We start from the raw sequence: 19,543 nt of genomic DNA on the forward strand, positions 1-19,543 counted from the left end.
CAAACTGAGGGGCAATCTGCCTTGCTGCACCAGCATCCCAATGATTTCTGATACGATAGGGGTGCCAAAACTTGTAAGTTAAAGCAAACCCTGCTCTTTTTCCAGTGCTCTGTTTGCATCAACTCTTTATTCTTGCCACTCTTTGCTCAAACCATCCCACAGGCTTGTGTGTGTGTGTTTGTGTGTACACACATAGACACGAGCCTTTACACACACACACCAGTAAATGGCCTGCATCCCTCAATATCAAAAATGTGAATTTTAAGTGATTTTAAAGCTGCACTCTGGTAAAATACCACTTACATTCCAAAAGGACTTGATCAAACTGACATCAGGAAACCAACTTCTGTTAAATCCGTGTATTCTGCTCAGGTCGCTTGGCGGATAGGAGGGAAAGAAACACCAAAAGCCGATATCCTGAGCACCTGCCTTACTTCCCAGGTTGTTCCAACACCTTCACAGGCAGAAAACTGGGGCAAGGTTTCTTTCCTCGCCCACTCTCTTGTGTGTTTCATTTTGCTTGTCAGCGTCTCTGGCGCTCACCAGGGAGCTCAGCAACAACTGCACCTCTTGGGGTACAGAGCCCCCAAGCCCAGGCCCAGACCCATGCAGTGGAAAGGAGTCCAGGGGCACATGGAGGAGCTGCCTCGACCAGCCTCTGCCCCCCACTCCCCTCGTTCGACTGGAGCCTGAGCTTGCTGCCACCTGCCTGCCCTGCCCACCTGTGAGCGAGATAGGCGAGAACCAGCGCAAGGGGTGGCACGGGTGGGGGGTGAGGGTGGGGGTTTGAAATCCCAGCTGATTTTGCCTTATCTCAGGCAGCAGCAGCCCTGGGAGCCTTAGCACTGGAAAAGTGACAGCGAGCGAGCGAAACACCCCCCGGCTGCGCTGCTGACGTCTCTCCTTCCTCTTCTTCTTTCCCTATAAAAAATCCCAGGCTCACATCAAACATCCCAGCAAAAGCAGATCAGACTGGGAGGGGTGGGGGAGAGAGAGAGAGAAATACCTAAACTGTGATCTGCCCCGGCACAAACCCCACTCCTCGCAAGAAGCCGAACCGCTCGCCTGCTCCTGGGCTTGTGATTCCCCCAGCAGCATGTAGCAGAGATCCCGTGGGCTCGTGTCCGCTGCAACAGCTGCTGGGACGCAGGCGTTTTTGTTTTGTTATTCCCCACCCCCCCAGTCTCGCAAGCCTGAGAAAGTTTAAAGGCTTCTTCCTCCAGATCCCTGCAGCACCTGCACCCCCCTGGATAAACAGCCCTCAGCGGAGGCTCTGGGTGACAAGACACCTTAAACAGAACCCAGCCCAAGGGAGGAGAGAAAACTCAGAAGCCGCAGAAGAAACTTTGTACCCAAACTTTTTGTTGCTGCTACTTTGCTTTGTTAACCCCTTTGGTCAGTTGTAGAACATCTGCTCTTCTCACTGATCTCTCTACTTTTCATCCGATTTAGAAAAAAGAAAAAGAAAAAACCCCAAAACAAACAAACAAAAAAAAAAAACCCAGATCATCCTATGAGTTGGGGGGGGGGGAACCAAGGAATAAAGTTATTCTGAGGAAAAAAAAAACATTTGGCCGTCAAGAAGAGAGCGAGGCAAACAAAATCTGTAGCAAAGGGGGGAAGCCGTGAATGGAAAGCGCAGTTTCACTGGCATCAACAAGTGAGAACGGCTGGACGCCTTGTTCTTTCCCCCTCCCCGCCCTTACCCAGCCTGGAGGCTTTGAAACTTGGTGCTGGAAAGAAATTGACCCTATTGACAGATCTCCCTCCTTGCACGTTTATAAAGGCTACAATCCTAATTCACATCTGCACCAGACATGACTCCAAAGCCCTGCACCGCCCTGGCTGTTTCTATGCTTCACGGACTGCTTTGGCTACAAGGTAAGAGAAGTTTACACGTGGTTTTTTTTTTCAATCTCTCTTCTGTCACTCACTCTCCTTTGATTTCACAGTGCGTTTTTGCTCCGACCACTTTCTCTCCTGGCTTGGCTCGCTCGGGTGTGGTATCCAGGTTGGAACTGATTCTCTCCCTCCCCCCTTCCCAGCAAGCCACCTTGTTTGCCAAAGCGGGTCATATTACAGGGACCAGTTCCAAACAAGCCACTCCTGGATGCGGCGAGCTGATTTAAAGAAAGAATAATGATAAACCCCTGGGTGGGATGGAGAGGAACGACTTCCGCCGTGGGTGTGGGTCTTGGCTGGTGCCCCTGTCCAATATGGTTCTAGCTCCGGGTTTTCTTGCCTGGCCCAGCACCTTGCCCACAGGGGGCCAAAGGCAACACTTGGGCTGGCTGAACTTTCCGCGTATTTATTTTTTTCTCCTGCTATACGCAGGCATGCACCTGAGTACACTAACCTCCTAGCGCCATGGGCTCCTGCGCGTTACGTGGGGGCATCTGGAATCACCCGACATGAAGCAACAAAGCAAGCAAACTCTGTTTAAGCTCTGGGGACCTGTGAGAGGGGAAATTTGCAGTCCGGCTCGGTCCTTGGGGCGGGGGTGGGGGAGCCTGAATTGTCACAGAGTTCAATTTGGTTTCCTTTATGGATGCAACTCTGTCAACTATGTAGTTGTTTTAATTGCCTGGGATTTTCTCTCCTGGATATGCGTTCAGTTACTTTCTCGGGGCTTGGACATCGCAAGGAGTCAAGTGCCTTGAGGGCGCAGATCTGGGGAGCTGCCGCTAGATGGCGCTTGCCGCTGCCAGTCGGAATCCCTGGCCTCGGTGGGGACTTCCCTGGTTGAAGTTGAGAGGAAGAATGGCTTTGAGGTGGGTTTTCAGGAGAGCAGCGTGAGTGCTATGGGAGAACTCACCTGGGGAGCAGACAAGCTCTTCCTTTGTATTTTAGAGAAGGAAAGCAAGCTTGGAAAGCGTGCACTGCTCTAAAGTCTACCTGTTCCTGGTTCCCTAGCAGATGATCCACTTGCTCTCCCCCACCCATCCCAGGGCTTTGACCCTCAGATTCCTGTGGGGAAGTGAAGGCTCCATTCTCTGTCCATGACTCACATTCTTCTCCAGTTTGGCACTTACTCAGCACTAACTGTTCCCAGGCGCCCACCAGAAGAACCTTCTTTTTAGCCGTAGCTGAACTTTCTCAGAGAGGCCCTGAATTCTTAGTACTTTACTTTGAGCAACTAACAAGCTTTGCTCTTAATCACCTCCCTGTCCTTGCCCTGGGCTTTCTTCTGGAAGACCCCCACCCACATTGCAGATGTGATACATCCAATGAAATCCCACACAGTAATGCCTAATTAATTCAGCGGCCAATGGGCCAGTGAGGAATTGGCTCTGGAATTTCCTGTAATAAGTTTACAAGGGCTCCCTCACTAGATATCAGCTCTCTTACCAACAGCAATGGGAGCTCAGGTTTGAATACTTCAAAGGGGTCAGTGCTTCATTAAAATATTTGGAAATAGAGAAAGATGTATCTTCAGGAAAATGTCCTTGAAGTCTGCTGCATTTGAAGGACTCCCTCCCCCCAATTCCTCCCCCCCCCCCCCCAGCTAACACTTCTGATCCCCTGGCCTTGAGGCTTCAACAATTAGTTAAAATAGCAATTTGTGGGGCTTAGTATCTTTCTCCTCTAAGGGAACATTTCAAGTTGTATTTGATCATCTGAAACCCCCTGAAGAAGATGAGGCTTCAAAAGCTGAGGCTATAGCATATATTTGAGCCCTCTGTTGTGCATGGGGCAAGTTGAATCCATGAAATCACTTCCTTCATGGGGAACAGAATAATTCAGGGGTGCAATTCTTAAGGTCCATACGTAAAGAAGTTGCGTGAGCAATCTTCTTCACTCTAGATTGTATCACCCCTTCCTCTACACCTGGTTGTGCATCAATGCTGTGTTCTCCTTCTAAATGTGTGTCTGGAGTTACTCCTGATTTATGCTAGTGCAAGAGAATAATTGGGCTAATGAGATTTAGAAGAGCTTTTCCATGTGCCATGTGGTCTTCCATTATTTCATTAATCATGAGGATTTCACTGGATTACCATGCTACTTATTCATGGCACCTCAGATGGTATACAGGAGATGTGGAATTTCTCCTGCCAGTAGTGTTCCATAGTGTTCCTTGACCCATGGGTATATTTCAAAACACCAGACTATTGGTTCTTTAGTCTCCTTATGGTCAGTATCAAGTGTGTCTCTAGGCTCTTGGGGTACGGTTAATTTCCACCAACAATAATCAATAACCAGCCTTATCAGGAAGACAGATCTGCTGAGGCACCGTAGCACCGTAAACTACCAGAGCTTCATTACTAGAATCCACATATTTGGTTTGGTTTATTCAGAGACTTATAAAACACTCCCTCACAGTGCCTCTGGGAGTATGTACCAACATTTTAAACACTTGCTAGCAAGGGTCAGCCCAGAAACTCAGAAACGAGCTCCATATATTCCTCACAAATATACCTGGAGTAAACATGAGCTTTACATCTTGCCTTAAAGGGCCAGTTTGAGCTCTTCTGACCAGCAGAGGAACTGGATTCCATAGGCAAGAGTCATGAATACCCTGCCACCAGCCACCGGTAGTAGAAGTTCCCTAGCTGACCTCAGTTATTGTTAGAGCATGTGGGGAAATAGGTGATTCCATAACTGATTGGCCTTTATACATCAGTAGCAACATTTTGAATTGCACCTGGAAGCAAATAGGAAGTTTGTGCAGTCCTCAGAGAATTGCTGTAATGCACTCCCTCTGGCTGACACTGCAAGTACACAGCCAGCTGTATTCTCCACTAACAGTGACTTTTGAATGGTCTTCAGAGCTTGTCCATATAGGGCATAAGACAGCAGTGCAGCCTGAAGGTTACAAAGGCAAGTATTACCATGGCAATTTCTGTATCAGAGAGAATTGGTAACAAGTACCTGGCCAAGCACAGGTGGGAAAACGCATTTCTGGCCACCAGTTTTTGCTGGGAATCCAGGAGCACACTCATATTGCAACTGTTACCGAAAAGGGTGGGTGTACTCCCACAGAAATGGGCCAGGGACAGCTATCACCCAGTGCACCCTCTCATAGACTCCTTATCTGGTAGTCTTACCCCTACTGTATTTAGCAAGAGCTTCATCCAGATCACTTTCATCCATGCCCCTTCAGAGCCAGGCACAGAGAAGGGAGAAAGAGAGAATGCGTTATCTATATCTGACAATAAACAGGGGCAGAGCTGTGTGTCATAGAATCATAGGGTTAGAAGGGACCGTAAAGTTCATCTAGTCTAATCCCCTGCCAAGATGCAGGAGTTGTTGTGTCTAAACCATCCAGGACAAATGGCTATCCAGCCTCCTTTTGAAAATCTCCAGTGAAGGAGCTTCCATGACTTCCCACAGCAGTTTGTTCCATTGTTTTACTGTTCTTACAGTTTGGAAGGTTTGCCTGAGCTTTAATCTAAATCTGCTATGCTGTAGTTTGAACCCATTGCCTCTTGTCCTGCCCTTTGTGGCAAGACAGAACAACTTTTCTCCATCTTTTTTATGGCAGCTGTTCAAGTATTTGAAGACTGCCATCATGTCCTCCCCTTAATCTCTTTTCCAAACTAAACATACCCAGTTCCTTCAGCCTTTGCTCATATGGCCTGCATTCCATCCCTATGATCATCTTTGTTGCTCGCCTCTCGGTCCTTTCCAGTTTCTCTACATCCTTTCTATACAGCGGTGACCAAAACTGGACACAGTACTCCAGCTGAGGGCTAACCAGCACTGAGGAGAGTGGTACTAACACCTCCCATGACTTGCATGATATGCCTCTGATAATGCAACTCTAAATTGCATTTGCTTTTTTTCCAGCAGTACTGCATTGTTGATTCATGTTGAGGCTGTGATCCACCATAACTCCCAGATCCTTCTCAGCAGTGTTGCTGCCAAACCAGTTAGCCTCCTCCTCTGTTTGGGACAGACACCAAGGGAAAGGATATTTTCTTAGCTAATACCCCAGCCACAGTAGAGGACTTCAAGTACTCTGTTGCAGCTAATTAGTATTGGTTTGAGATGACTGCCACCATCGCTCTGCCAATCAGCCTCATGTCACAGGTCTGGAGTGACATGACCTGTGTAGATGGCACACAGGGAATCCAAGAACATTTAGGAGTCACTGTATTGATGGTTGAGGACAAAAGTTATATCTTATTAGACCATTGATAGGTTGTATTTTCCCTTAAGGAAATCTGAAACCTAATCATACCCATGGATCAGCAACAGGTCCTGCACCCTGACCATAGCAAAGCTGAGATTTGATTTCAAATCAGAAGAGGTAATAGGCAGACCATTGCTCATCCCAGCAATCACCAGCCCCATTCCAAAAAGCTTAGCTCCGAAATATGTAGATGTACTGAAATCATCTAGAATAGTGCCATGCTTGTCATGGCATTTCCTCCTTCTTTGACATTGTTGCATATTTTAGTTCTGATTCCTCTTAGCACAAGGTTGAAATGGTTCTGTTTGACTCTTACTGCATTTACAGTCTTTATTCTCTAAATAGAAGGGCTGGTGGAAATTTTTGGCAAAAAAGGTGGGGTTTTTTTCCTGGTTGAAAAGCGATTTGTTTGGGTGTGTGGTGTTTGTTGTTGCTGTTGTTCCTGGTCAAAAAGTGGTTTTGGTTGGTTTGTTTGTTTTCAAAAACTTTTTTTTTCCCAAGAAATAGCTGACATTGACAAATTTGTCATTTTGCATGAAAAACTTAATGCTTTTTTTGTTTTTTTAATCCTGATATTTTTTATCAAAAATGGTTTTCAGTAAGCCAAAAATCCCAGTAACCTTTTTCAATAACATTTTCCAGTGGTTTTGAGAACCATACTAAAATAAAATCATGAAAACTTTCAAAAAAAATGAAAAGTGGATCTATTTTGAACTTTTTGACATAAAAACACCTTTAATATTTCAAATATTTTTGTGAAAATAGGTTTTGATTTTTCAGCCAGACCTACAAATAGTATATTACTACTATTGATGGTTTGTCATTCGTCTCCTGTACATTTCTAAGACAACACACCTCAGTACTAGGAAACCATCCCAATCATCATGCTTCAGAGCATAAATGATCACTGGCTGGGGTCAGGAAGAAAGTTAGCCCCATGGGAAAATATTGCAATATTGTGGTCATGTTTTTGCCTTTCTAAGAAGAATCCATCATTGGTCTCTGTTGGGGACAGGATACTGGACTAAATAGACCATTGCTCACTTTTTATAAAAGCAAGTCTTATGTCCCACTGCTAATGTGATTTTCTAAATATCTGCTGCACTGTGGAAAAATGTTATAAACTGTACAGAACTCTTTTTAAAAACTAGTGTTATACTAATTTTCCTGTCTAAAACTGCCAGATTCAAAACTAAGCAGAAAAAATTTTACACTAATTAACATAAGAACATAAGACTGGCCATACTGGGTCAGACCAAAGGTCCATCCAGCCCAGTATTCTGTCTGCCGACAGTGGCCAATACCAGGTGCCCCAGAGGGAGTGAACCTAACAGGTAAAGATCGAGTGATTTCTCTCCTGCCATCCATCTACACACTCTGACAAACAGAGGCTAGGGACACCATTCCTTACCCATCCTGGCTAATAGCCATTAATGAACTTAATCTCCATGAATTTATCTAGTTCTCTTTTAAACCCTGTTACAGTCCTAGCCTTCACAACCTCCTCAGGCAAGGAGTTCCACAGGTTGACTGTGCGCTGAGTGAAGAAGAACTTCCTTTTATTTGTTTTAAACCTGCTGCCCATTAATTTCATTTGGTGGCCCCTAGTTCTTATATTATGGGAACAAGTAAATAACTTTTCCTTATTCACTTTCTCCACACCACTCATGACTTTATATACCTCTATCATATTCCCCCTTAATCTCCTCTTTTCCAAGCTGAAAAGTCCTAGCCTCTTTAATCTCTCCTCATATGGGACCCATTCCAAACCCCTAATCATTTTAGTTGCCCTTTTCTGAACCTTTTCTAACACCAGCATATCTTTTTTGAGATGAGGAGACCACATTTGTACACAGTATTCAAGATGTGGGCGTGCCATGGATTTATATAAGGGCAATAAGATTATTCTCCGTCTTATTCTCTATCCCTTTTTTAATGATTCCTAACATCCTGTTCACTTCTTTGACTGCCACTGCGCACTGCACTTACGTTCTTATGTTCTTATGCTGTATGCACACATTGAATTGAAATAGAATGTCTTATGCTTCTGTTGCATTTTCATTCAAAATACTTCATAAACTGTATACAACAGGGGTCACTTTCTCCACCACTGAAATGCAGGTGGAATGGGGAAGCTGTTTTCAGCTCACCTTGTAAAACTCCAGGGGGAATTTCAGATAGGTAGATTCTAACTGTCCAGACGAGAGTTTGGCCAGGACATTGAGGCTAACCCCCGTGTAGTTGCATAATTCATTTAATATTTTCTACCTTTTCCTGGGGTGCTCCACCTTTTTTTCCTCCTCTGCACTGGCTAGACTTCCCCATTATTGAGACTGAAATGGGACTTGCAAATGGCAGTAATTAAAGGACATTTTGGTTATCCCAGCAGCCCGGGGAGCAAAATAGATCACAGCCCCCTAACATTTTCCTTCACAGCTCTTCTCAGGTGCCTGACAGAATATTAAGCCTTTCTAAAGCTGATAAGGCATTCTTGCTCTGATGTACCTCATGACATGGGAAAGAAATAGGGCAGAGAGCCTAGCTCTGTATTCAGCCACTCTGGCCAGCAAGATAGGTTGTTTAAATAAGTGGAGATCCTGGTGTAAAAGTTTATACAGGTCACTGGAATAAATGGTCTCTCATCTGACTGGGCTAGACGCTTATTTTTTATTTTATTTTTTGTACGGCAACACAGAAAACAGCAGAACCTGCCAAAATCAACCAGTGCAGATTATTATCTGGAAATGTCATTTAATATAAATAGAGGGTTGACGTTTACCATGGGAGCAATGCTGCACCAGGAGAAAGCTTAGGACTGCAAGGCAATATTAGAGCAAACCACATGGAGATGTTTTTTGTATGACAGATGGACTCTTAAAAATGCATCCAGGCCCATTGTTCCTCAAATGAGGAAAAGGAGGAAGGCTGGTAGGATAGAGGCTAGGAGGAGAACATCTGAGGTGAAATGTAAACCGTCTGTACGTTGAAGGTACACAATGGTCATTGCCCAAGCATGGTGGAGCATATGCAAAAATAACATCCCACCTTTCAGTAGATGGATGTGGCAGGTAAAGAGCCAGTGACCTTCAGGAAAAAGCAGCGTGGGGGTTTGGCCTGAGCTGGAAGGACACTCAAGATGGGTGGAGTCACAGATTCTGCCCCAGGGCAGCAAAGGGGGTTGAGTGGCCATGATTACACTGGAGGGGAACTTCCTCTTCTACATCTGCCAAAGCACCCACAGCTGCAGAAACTGGCCATGTCATGGAGCTTTTGGGGGCTCCATGCCACAGACGCAGCTAGGGCCAGGATTGGGCCCATTAATTGTACTGGGAATAATTAGTGTTGGGCTCACAGTAGAAGTGAGCCAAAATGTGGCTAGGTCTATAAGGCTAGACTTAACCTTCAGGCTCAGCCCTGAGTAAAAGGCAGTGCGCAGCTGCACTATGCCAGGAGTGGTCTGGGAAACCCCTTAGGGTGTCACAATTCTTCCCCTGTTGCTGTCTTGCTCTGGCTTCTGCAAAGAGCAGCATTTAATTTTCCTCTTGCACCTGGCCAGTGAGGTGGGGGTGGGACCAGATCCAGGCTTCACCCTCAACCCACCCCTCTGCAACTTCTCTGTGTTGGTGGGGGTTTAATCTAGGGCTGCCCTCTGCACCAGACGAGATCCAAGGTCCAGGTAGCTGAGCAAGAGCTGGGGGAGAGGGGTGTTGCTGCTTAGCTTGGCACATGCCAGCCCACGGGCTTTGCACATGGGTAGGTAGCTGGTGGCATCTTGTTTTAATATTATGCAGATTTTTAATTAAGTTTTCAACTTGACCCCATGGTAGTGCAAAGAGCACACCTGACTGCCTCTGACTGGGTGAGGCTGATCTAACATCTCTGTGCTGGGGATACAGCTCACTTAGAACCATCAAAGAGAATAAAAGCAGAACTGAATTGTGCAAATGATTATCATTGGGCTCATCATATGACCTGATCCAATCTGCTTTATCAGCATTGAAACAAACTTCTATTTGATAGTGATGATGCTTTGCATTCATATGTACTCTTCATGAGTCTGATTCTCCAAACAGACACCAAAGCCCTTGTGGTTCTATACCATGAAAGCTTCCAGCGCTGTGAAGGAATTAGTAAACTTAGTGGGCTGGTGAAGTCACTGGAGTTACACTGATATAAAACCACTGTGAGAAAGAACTGAATCAAGCCCTGTATTTTCAAAGCACTATGCAAATTTTTACTAACTAATCCACTGATCTAAGCAGGTTGACCTATTGCTCCGTGAGAATGTTGCCATTTTTTTAACAGGATAACTCAAAGCTACACACTCTGATTGAGTGTTTAGGGGGCAGTGAATAGAAACAGTTTTGAGAGGCACTGAAGTGCCCTCACCTTCAAGTCCTTTGATTAGTCTGCCCTTTAAGTACCTACTTTGTTGCTCTCACTACGTCCTGTTCTCCGTTCCCTCTGCCAAAGCATCACCCAATCTACTCTCAGGTCTCAGGATTCCGAAAATTGTTACATTTTGAAAGTCGTAGAGGAATTTCTGAGCCCTGCTGCGAGTGGAGGTCTGCACAATTTCTCTTCCTTGTGCCCAAATTAAGTTTGCTTCTTCCCTTTTAAGTTGGGACTAGTGCAGAGATTTGGCAAGCCAATGTGGGATTGCCTGTGGTTTGCAGTTTAATCTCTTTAGCTTTCTGCAGTCGGATGCAGTAAGTCTTCATACCGTGCTGAACTTTATGAGATGTGACTTCTGCAAGCTTCCCTAATATGTGTAATCACAAAGGGATTCACAACTGGCCAACGGTGTGCTCTGAGCCGATGCAGAGGGCCTTTGTTGTGGTTCTAAAGTAGTAGTTTTTAGCACTGTGAAAGAATTCTTGAAGTTACTGGGCAAGAAGAAAACCACATTGTCTAATCTGTTAAGTGATAAAGGGCCAAACAAGTCAGTTTCCCATTATGCCCTAGAGGGAATGGCAAAAGCATATGGTCCCAAAGATTTCAAAATTTAGCCAAAAACTGGACTCAGACCAGTATGTAAAGGAAATGTATGGACTTTCCTTCTATTTTCAGATCACATGCCTTCGTCTTTTGCATTTCCACATAGGTTTCCTTAGATCTTCCTGTGTTTTTCTTAACTGTGGGAAAGAGATTGCCAAGGAAGTGCAGAAGGGAGCTTGCAGGCTGTCTGGAATTGTTCTTCATTTGAGGGTCAAGGAAGCTTGATCCTGTTATTATCTGTTCATTTTTTTAACCTTCATGAATCCAAAACACCTCAGTCAAAATGTTAGCTTCCTTGGGGTTGGAGGTTAGGAAATTTCACCCAGTGGGTCAAATTCTGCCTCATGGTTACACTGGTGTAAATTTTGCATAGGAGCCCTGTCTCCAATGGAGTTTCTTTGGATTTACACCAGTCTAATTGTAAGCAGAATTTGGCAGCACATATTTCTCACAGAGGTCTCCCAAAAGAAGACAGTTGCTGTTTAAGGGGCCAACCCTATATGGTGGTTTAGCACCCTCAGTTCCCACTGATGGCAACTAATGCTGGGCGCACAACTGGAAAATGCTGACAATAAATGGAAACCAGATTTTCTAGCTTTTACCACATTGCAGGGCCCTAGTCTAACTTATCAAAACTAGTGTTGCAACAACCAGATTTATCCCCCATCCGCAGAAGGACACAATCAGTAATTGTGGCTATACAGCAGAAACAGGCTTGCCACTGCAAAGTTCTGATCCAGATCCCAAATTCCCTCAGTCTTTAGAAACTGAGATTTAGTTTTGGCCCTTTATAGACAGAGGAGTCATCTGTGGTGATACGTCTGAATCTGAACTTCCCAGACATTTGGAAGTGGTGGGATCTGGGGCGGTGATCCAGGCCCATCTCCAATATACAGAAATGTACCGTGTTTATTCTCCAGTGGCTATAAAAAGATCTTTTTTCCATGCTTCATCACACGGTGCTCTGCCTGCTTGAAACTGCCTCCTGATGGGCCGGTAATATATGCCCAGGCTGTAGTATTTGGAATGCTTTCTAGCTGCAGTCCTAATTACAGTGCTTCTTCATAGAGGAAATGCTTGTTGCAAGACAGTAGTGTGTGCCTGTGTTTACAGAGAGGAAAATAAAGCCTTGTGGATGGTAACTAGCAAACCACAAGGTCTCTGTCTTTCCTTACAGAAAAATAAATCCCCCATATGCACAATATTCTGCAATCTCTAGGCCCATGTCACTAGCCCACCCTGCCTTGTGTGGCAGTAACCCACTCTCTCCACTGTCACAGCTCTCTTGGAATTGCATGTCACCCATGAAGGCTCTCTCTCCATGAATCCACCTTACGAAGAAGGGTGCAGACGGCATATAGTCATCTGAACCAAAAATCCTGCACCACTTTGTGATACACAAGTTTTCAGATCACCCCGAGTGCTGTGGGCCAGAGTCCCTTCTCCCTTGCACTCGTGTAATTCCAGTGGGACAGATTCTGCTCTCCATCACCAAGACATAAATCCAGGCCTTTGCTTTCAGTGACAGTACTCCAGGTGAGAGGAGAATCGACCTCTGCATTGCTGCATTGTACTATGTGTCTGGTTCGATTACAATATTCGTGCAGCAGGGACAGTTAGCCAAATTCATCACTGACATAAATGCAGCACCACTGAACTTGGCCTTGTATCTTTCTGGTTGTTTTCTGAAGCGCCTAACAAACGCTACTGACAATAGTATCTCTCTCCACCAAAGCATTAGATAAAAATAAAAGAAGCTGGTAATAAATACTGTTGAGTGTGTAGACTGAAAACCACCGGCCCAGTCCAGCTGTCTTGACACGAGTTCTCCCTCTGAAACCAATGGGACTACTTAGGTGAGCAAAGATGAATCACCTAAGTAAAGGTTGCAGGAGGAGTCTAACAGTTTGAACAAACCTTTCTGACTCAGGATGGGCAAATTTAGTTTGGGTTTAATAACAGCTGAGATGGTTGTTAGCTCCAAATTCTAATGAACTGATTCTTAGTTATTATTTGCATTACTGTAGTGCAAAGAAGCGCTGAAGTCAGTTAACTACCTTAAAACATCATGAAATGCCCGAACTGCCTTTTTTCAGCCATAACTGGAAGGTCCAAAGCAGCACAAGCGATTTCATCGAGGTACTTCTGGGCCTGCTGAAGCCAGTACCTGAAGTTTCCCTGAGAGACAGCCTGAGCTGGCCTGCCAGCTAGAACAAGGAGGATAAAGCCTCCATACCGAACTTCTGAACCTTGTGCTCAGCTGCTCATTCTAACATATGGGGAAGGAACATGATTTGAAAAATTGCTCCCTGCGCTTTCCAAAGACTGAGATTTTCATTTGATTCAGTTTCTTGGGCTGCCTGTGTTGAACGACTGAGATTTCCAAAGAAGCAACTCACTCTATCGTGTAATTGCACTTTTGTGCAGGTGGAGACGAGATTGGTCCATCTTTAAGCCCCATTGCCATATCTTGGAGGGAGTATAGGGAGCGCTTTTTTCCAATGCCTGTCATGAATAATCAGATGAAATAATAATATAACGTGGGGTGAGGACACGACACTTTATCGAGAGCTAGCTATAGATGTACACAGAGCAAGGAAGTTAAAAATGGCTTCAGCTGCACAAGGCCGCAGGAGAGAACAAAACAGCAAATTTGGCCAGGCTAGAAGATTCTTCTGCTATTACAATGAAAAGATGATTCAAGTGACTGTAACCAATGATGTCACCCAGAGACCCTTTCAACCACAGGTTAAGCTATTACACAGTGAGAGGCAGAGAGAGCCATCTACCTTCCCACCACTCCACATTTTTCCTTTACAAATGGATGGCATCGATGTTGTTTTTATTTCATTGTCATACATTGGGCTAAATTCTGCTCTCAGATATACAGTGGTGTAAAACCACAGTAGCTTGGCTGAACACCATGGAGTGACTCTGGATTTGCTCTAATGTAACAAAAGCAGGGTTGTTGGTTTTTTTAAAAATTACAATTTATTTGATGTTTCCAGGAATAATATAGGTAAGATGGGAGAACTTCTTCAGTCAAAGCACTGACGCTTCTTAGTAGGGCTCTAAACTATGGGTTTTTTTTTATCATGTTGGCAAATCCTGTGTTGCTTATGTAACATACTTGTAAAGTGTGTCATGTCCTCCTCATGTGACTAGTCCACATAGAGGATAACAGCCTGCTACTGTTACTAGTTAATGGAGTTGCTTCTTTAACTCACATCTGTTTTGGTGCTGAAGATCCCACGCCCAGGTTTTACGCAGTCCTTACTCAGGCAAACTTCCCATTGAGTAGGGGCTGAGTAACAGCTAAGGCAGGTCTTTGGGATTTGGCCCTGTAATAATGTCCAGAGAGATTCACTAAACTCCCAGAGTCCTACTTCAGCATGCACTGGGGCTTGGTATAGAGATTCCTAGGGGTAGTGTCTCCTTTGGCTATCTCAAATTGATTAGCCCATTCTGCTTGGAAAGAGTGCCACATTTTCATCACACTTCATCATCGCAGCCTAATGACAACTTTCCAACATGTAATGATACCACAGGTCTCTGGGAACTGAGAGGCTAATTACCAAGAAGTTGCTAATGACTACATTTACAGTTTAATTGCTTGATCCACTGCTATTGCAGACTCTGATTTTGTCTACTGAAGAGACAAACTGGACCTTAGGGTTTATTTGTTTATGTTTTTGGAATTTCTCTTGGCATTCTGGGCTGCACTGATATGCAGGCTGTTTTCTGACTGTTTTCACACCAAGGCAAATTAATACAGTCAGCACCACACTCTAGCCCATTGTGGTTTTGTAAGTTTCATACACACATAAAATGTAGCTTACCCCTCCAAAACAACTTTGTGTGTAATGAAAGAGAAGTAGAGGTCAAAGGGATGGACTCATTCTCAGGAAGGGGAGAGTCCCCAGCAAGAAGCATGCAGGAACCAAAGTGTGGAGAGAAGAGGGAGCTCACAAGAATCTATCAAGTCTTTTTTTTTTTTGCACCCCTTTTGGATCCAGACAGTGTTGTAAACCGATGTTCTCATCACCAGTCACTATCATTAGAAGAGAGAGACGGAGGATGTGTTCAAAGCCATCTCACTCCTCTTTCTCCTTACTCTATGGGAGCATTAGATTATCTACTGATCCACTCTGTTCCACACATTCCTTTAGTTAGGGCGACCTAGAGGAATAGGATAGCTTACTTAGTGACTCATGTCCTTTGACGTGAGCCAAGTAAGATTCTGTTAGGAAGCCTTTGATCAAACAAAACAGTGTGTTTTCAAGCAGTAATAATAAAGTGTGATTTTAATACCATGGATCTTGAAATGTAGCTGCTTGAACTATTTTTACTCCACGGTCAGGTACCTATGTTTAATAAATGAGATGAAGAGGATGGATCGTACTTTGTCTCCTGCTGGGGGCTGTCGTTAATTCTTATTGGAGTTGTTTGTGCAAAGTATTTATTATTACTATTAGCCATAAGTACTGGCCTTTCTCTTCCCAGTTGTACTCTCCAACATGTCAGAAGAAGCCATTGCCCCAGCTAGACTTACAGTCATAGAGGTTAAAGCAAGAAGTGACCACTAGATCAACTAGTGTGGCCTCCTATATATCACAGGTCACCAACACCAGCCAGCAGGCTAAACCTAAACTTGTCTTAGGGTATGTCTACACTACAAAATTAGGTCGATATTATAGTAGTCGATTTTTAGAAATCCATTTTATACAGTCGATTGCGTATGTCCACACTAAGCGCATTAAGTCGGCGGAGTGCGTCCTCACTACTGTAGCTAGCATCGACTTACAGAGCAGTGCACTGTGGGTAGCTATCCCACAGTTCCCGCAGTCTCCGCCACTAACTGGAATTCTGGGTTAAGCTCCCAATGCCCGATGGCACAAAAACATTGTTGTGGGTGGTTTGGGGTATATGTCATCAGTCGCCCCCTCCCTCCATGAAAGCAATGGCAGACAATCGTTTCGTGCCCTTTTTCCACACAGACACCATACCACGGCTTGCAGCCCGCTCAGCTCACCGACACCACCGCTGTTGTGTCCTGGGTGCTGCTGGCAGCAGACGGTGCAGTATGTCTGCTAACCATCATCATCCATCGCTTCCGCTGCAACTCTGCTCTGCCGCTATTGTCTCAATAGCGAATTTCTCCATGTTTTCTGTCATGGGCTCCTGGGTACGTGTGTTCTTCCTCGGGAAATGTGTGCAGTGCTAACCGTCATCCTCCACCGCTTCCGCTGCAACTCTGCTCTCCTGCTCTCATGAATCCACCTCACAGATTGTCTCATCGTTCTCTATAAATATCTATTCTCATGGTATCCGTCTTTAGCCACCGCTTCAACTCTGCTCTCCTGCAGATGCCATACCACAGCAAGCATGGAGCCTGCTCAGATCACCGTGGCAGTTATGAGCATTGTAAACACCTTGCGCATTATCCTGCAGTATGTGCAGAACCAGAACCTGCAAAAGCAGGTGAGGAGGTGACGGCAGCGTGGTGACAAGAGTGATGAGGACATGGACACAGACTTCTCTCAAAGCACGGGCCCTGGCAATTTGGACATCCTGGTGGCAATGGGGCAGGCTCATGCCGTGGAATGCCGATTCTGGGCCCAGGAAACAAGCACAGACTGGTGGGACTGTATAGCGTTGCAGGTCTGGGATGATTCCCAGTGGCTGCGAAACTTTCACATGTGTAAGAGCACTTTCATGGAACTTTGTGACTTGCTTTCCCCTGCCCTGAAGTGGAAGAATACCAAGATGAGAGCAGCCCTCACAGTTCACAAGCGAGTGGCGATAGCCCTCTGGAAGCTTGCAACGTCAGACAGCTACGGGTCAGTTGGGAATCAATTTGGAGTGGGCAAATCTAATGTGGGGGCTGCTGTGATCCAAGTAGCCAACACAATCACTTAGCTGCTGCTATCAAGGGTAGTGACTCTGGGAAATGTGCAGGTCATAGTAGATGGCTTTACTGCAATGGGATTCCCTAACTGTGGTGGGACGATAGATGGAACGCATATCCCTACCTTGGGACTGGACTACCTTGGCAGCCAGTACATAAACCACAAGCGGTACTTTTCAATGGTGCTGCAAGTACTGGTGGATCACAAGGGACATTTCACCGACATCAATGTGGGATGGCCAGGAAAGGTACATGACGCTCGCATCTTCAAGAACCCTGGTCTGTTTGAACAGCTGCAGAAAGGGTCTTACTTCCCAGACCAGAAAATAACTGTTGGGGATGTTGAAATGCCTATAGTTATCCTTGGGGACCCAGCCTACCCCTTAATGCCATGGCTCATGAAGCCATACACAGGCACCCTGGACAGTAGTAAGGAGCTGTTCAAGTATAGGCTGAGCAAGTGCAGAATGGTGGTAGAATGTGCATTTGGACATTTAAAAGCGCGCTGGCGCAGTTTACTGACTCGGTTAGACCTCAGCGAAACCAATATTATGATTGTTATTGCTGCTTGCTGTGTTCTCCACAATATCTGTGAGAGTAAGAGGGAGACATTTATGGTGGGGTGGGAGGTTGAGACAAATTGCCTGGCCACTGATTACACGCAGCCAGACACCAGAGTGATTAGAAGAGCACAGCAGAGTGAGCTGCACGTCAGAGAAGCTTTGAAAACCAGTTTCATGACTGTCCAGGCTATGGTGTGACAGTTCTGTTTGTTTCTCCTTGATGAAAACCCGCCCCCTTGGTTGACTTTACTTCCCTGTAAGCCAACCACCCTCCCCGCTTCGATTACCACTTGCGGAGGCAATAAAGTCATTGTTGTTCAAAATTAGGCATTATTTATTAATTCATCACACAAATAGGGGTATAACTGCCAAGGTAGCCCAGGAGGGGTGGGGGAGGAGGGAAGCACCGGGTGGGATGGTGGATGAGGGGAGGAAGGAAGGACAAGGCCACACTGCACTTCAAAACTTATTGAAGGCCAGCTTTCTGTTGCTTGGGCAGTCCTCTGGGGTGGAGTGGTTGGGTGCCCAGAGCACCCCTCCCCCCGCTTTCTTGGGCATCTGGGTGAGGAGGCTATGGAACTTGGGGAGGAGGGAGGGTGGTTACACAGGGGCTGTAATGGCGTTCTGTGGTCCTGCTGCCTTTCCTGCAGCTCCACCAGACACCGGAGCGTATCAGTTTGATCCCCCAGTAGCCTCAGCATTGAACCCTGCTTCCTCTCATCACGCTGCTGCCACCTCTCATCTTGCTCTTCCTTCCTGTCCTCACATTCTTTTCTGCTTTCTTGGACTCTGACATTGTTTACCTCCATGCATTCTGCTGAGCTCTTTCAGTGCGGGAGTACTGCATGAGCTCAGAGTACATTTCATAGCGAGTGTGGTTTTTTCACCTTCTTATCTGTGCTAACCTCTGTGATGGAGATGATAGGGGGGAGTGTTGAAACATTTGCAGCTGTGGGAGGGAAAAAAGGGAGAGTAGTAATTAAAAAGACACATTTTAGAGAACAATGGGTAGACTCTTTCATGGTGAACCAAGCTGTTAACATTACATAGCACATGTGCTTTCGGTACAAGCTTGCATTTTGCCTCTTATATTGAGGGCCTACCGGGTTGGTGTGAGAGATCACACATGCAGGGGAGGGCAACAGAATTCGGCTTGCAGGCAGCCATGGTAAGCCACAGTCTTTTGGCTTCTTCAACCTTCATAACATGTGGGAATGGTTTCAAACAGCAACGCCCTCCTTTCCCATACCAAGCACCCTCTGGGTTGGCCATTTAAAAGGAGGGACTGTACTGGCCGCGAATGCATCCCAAGTCTTCAGAGCAAATTAATCATTAAACACGCTTGCTTTTAAACCATGTATTATATTTACAAAGGTACACTCACCAGAGGTGCCTTCTCTGGCTTCATGGTCCGGGAGCCCACCTTGGGAGGGTTGGAAGGGTATTGGCTCCTGGGTGATAAACGGTTCCTGGCTGTCAGGGACAATGGTTTCTCCACTTGCCTGCTGTGTGCTATCATCCTCCTCCTCAATTTCCTCATCCCCAAAATCTTCATTCCTGTTGCATGAGACTCCTCCCTTGCACGTGTCCACTGACAGGGGTGGGGGGCGTAGTAGGGGGCGCTCCCTAGAATTGCATGCAGCTCATCACAGAAGCGGCATGTCTGGGGCTCTGACCTGGAGTGGCCATTTGCCTCTTTGGTTTTTTGGTAGGCTTGCCTGAGTTCCTTAATTTTCATGCAGCACTGCTGCGGGTCCCTGTTGTAGCCTCTGTCCATCACGCCCTTGGAAATTTTGGCAAATATATTTGCATTTTGTCTTTTGGAACGGAGTTCTGATAGCACGGATTCATCTCCCCATACAGCAATCAGATCCCGTACCTCCTGTTTGGTCCATGCTGGAGCTCTTTTGCAATTCTGGGACTGCATGGTCACCTGTGCTG

General features: G+C 45.7%; 1 protein-coding gene across 2 annotated transcripts in view; it reads left to right on the forward strand.

The window, feature by feature from the left end:
• The first annotated feature begins 967 nt into the window (after positions 1–967).
• LOC311525979 (vascular endothelial growth factor receptor kdr-like) overlaps positions 968–19,543 on the forward strand; it is a 182,288-nt gene continuing 163,712 nt past the window's right edge. For both annotated transcript variants that reach the window (XM_084638534.1, XM_084638535.1), the window contains exon 1: positions 968–1,881. In XM_084638534.1, the coding sequence (XP_084494660.1) occupies positions 1,818–1,881 (64 nt within the window). In that variant the 5' untranslated portion in view covers positions 968–1,817. The remainder of the gene's footprint in view (positions 1,882–19,543) is intronic.

Source organism: Lepidochelys olivacea (assembly GCF_965140295.1).
Source record: "Lepidochelys olivacea isolate rLepOli2 genome assembly, chromosome: 9".
NCBI lineage: Eukaryota > Metazoa > Chordata > Testudines > Cheloniidae > Lepidochelys > Lepidochelys olivacea.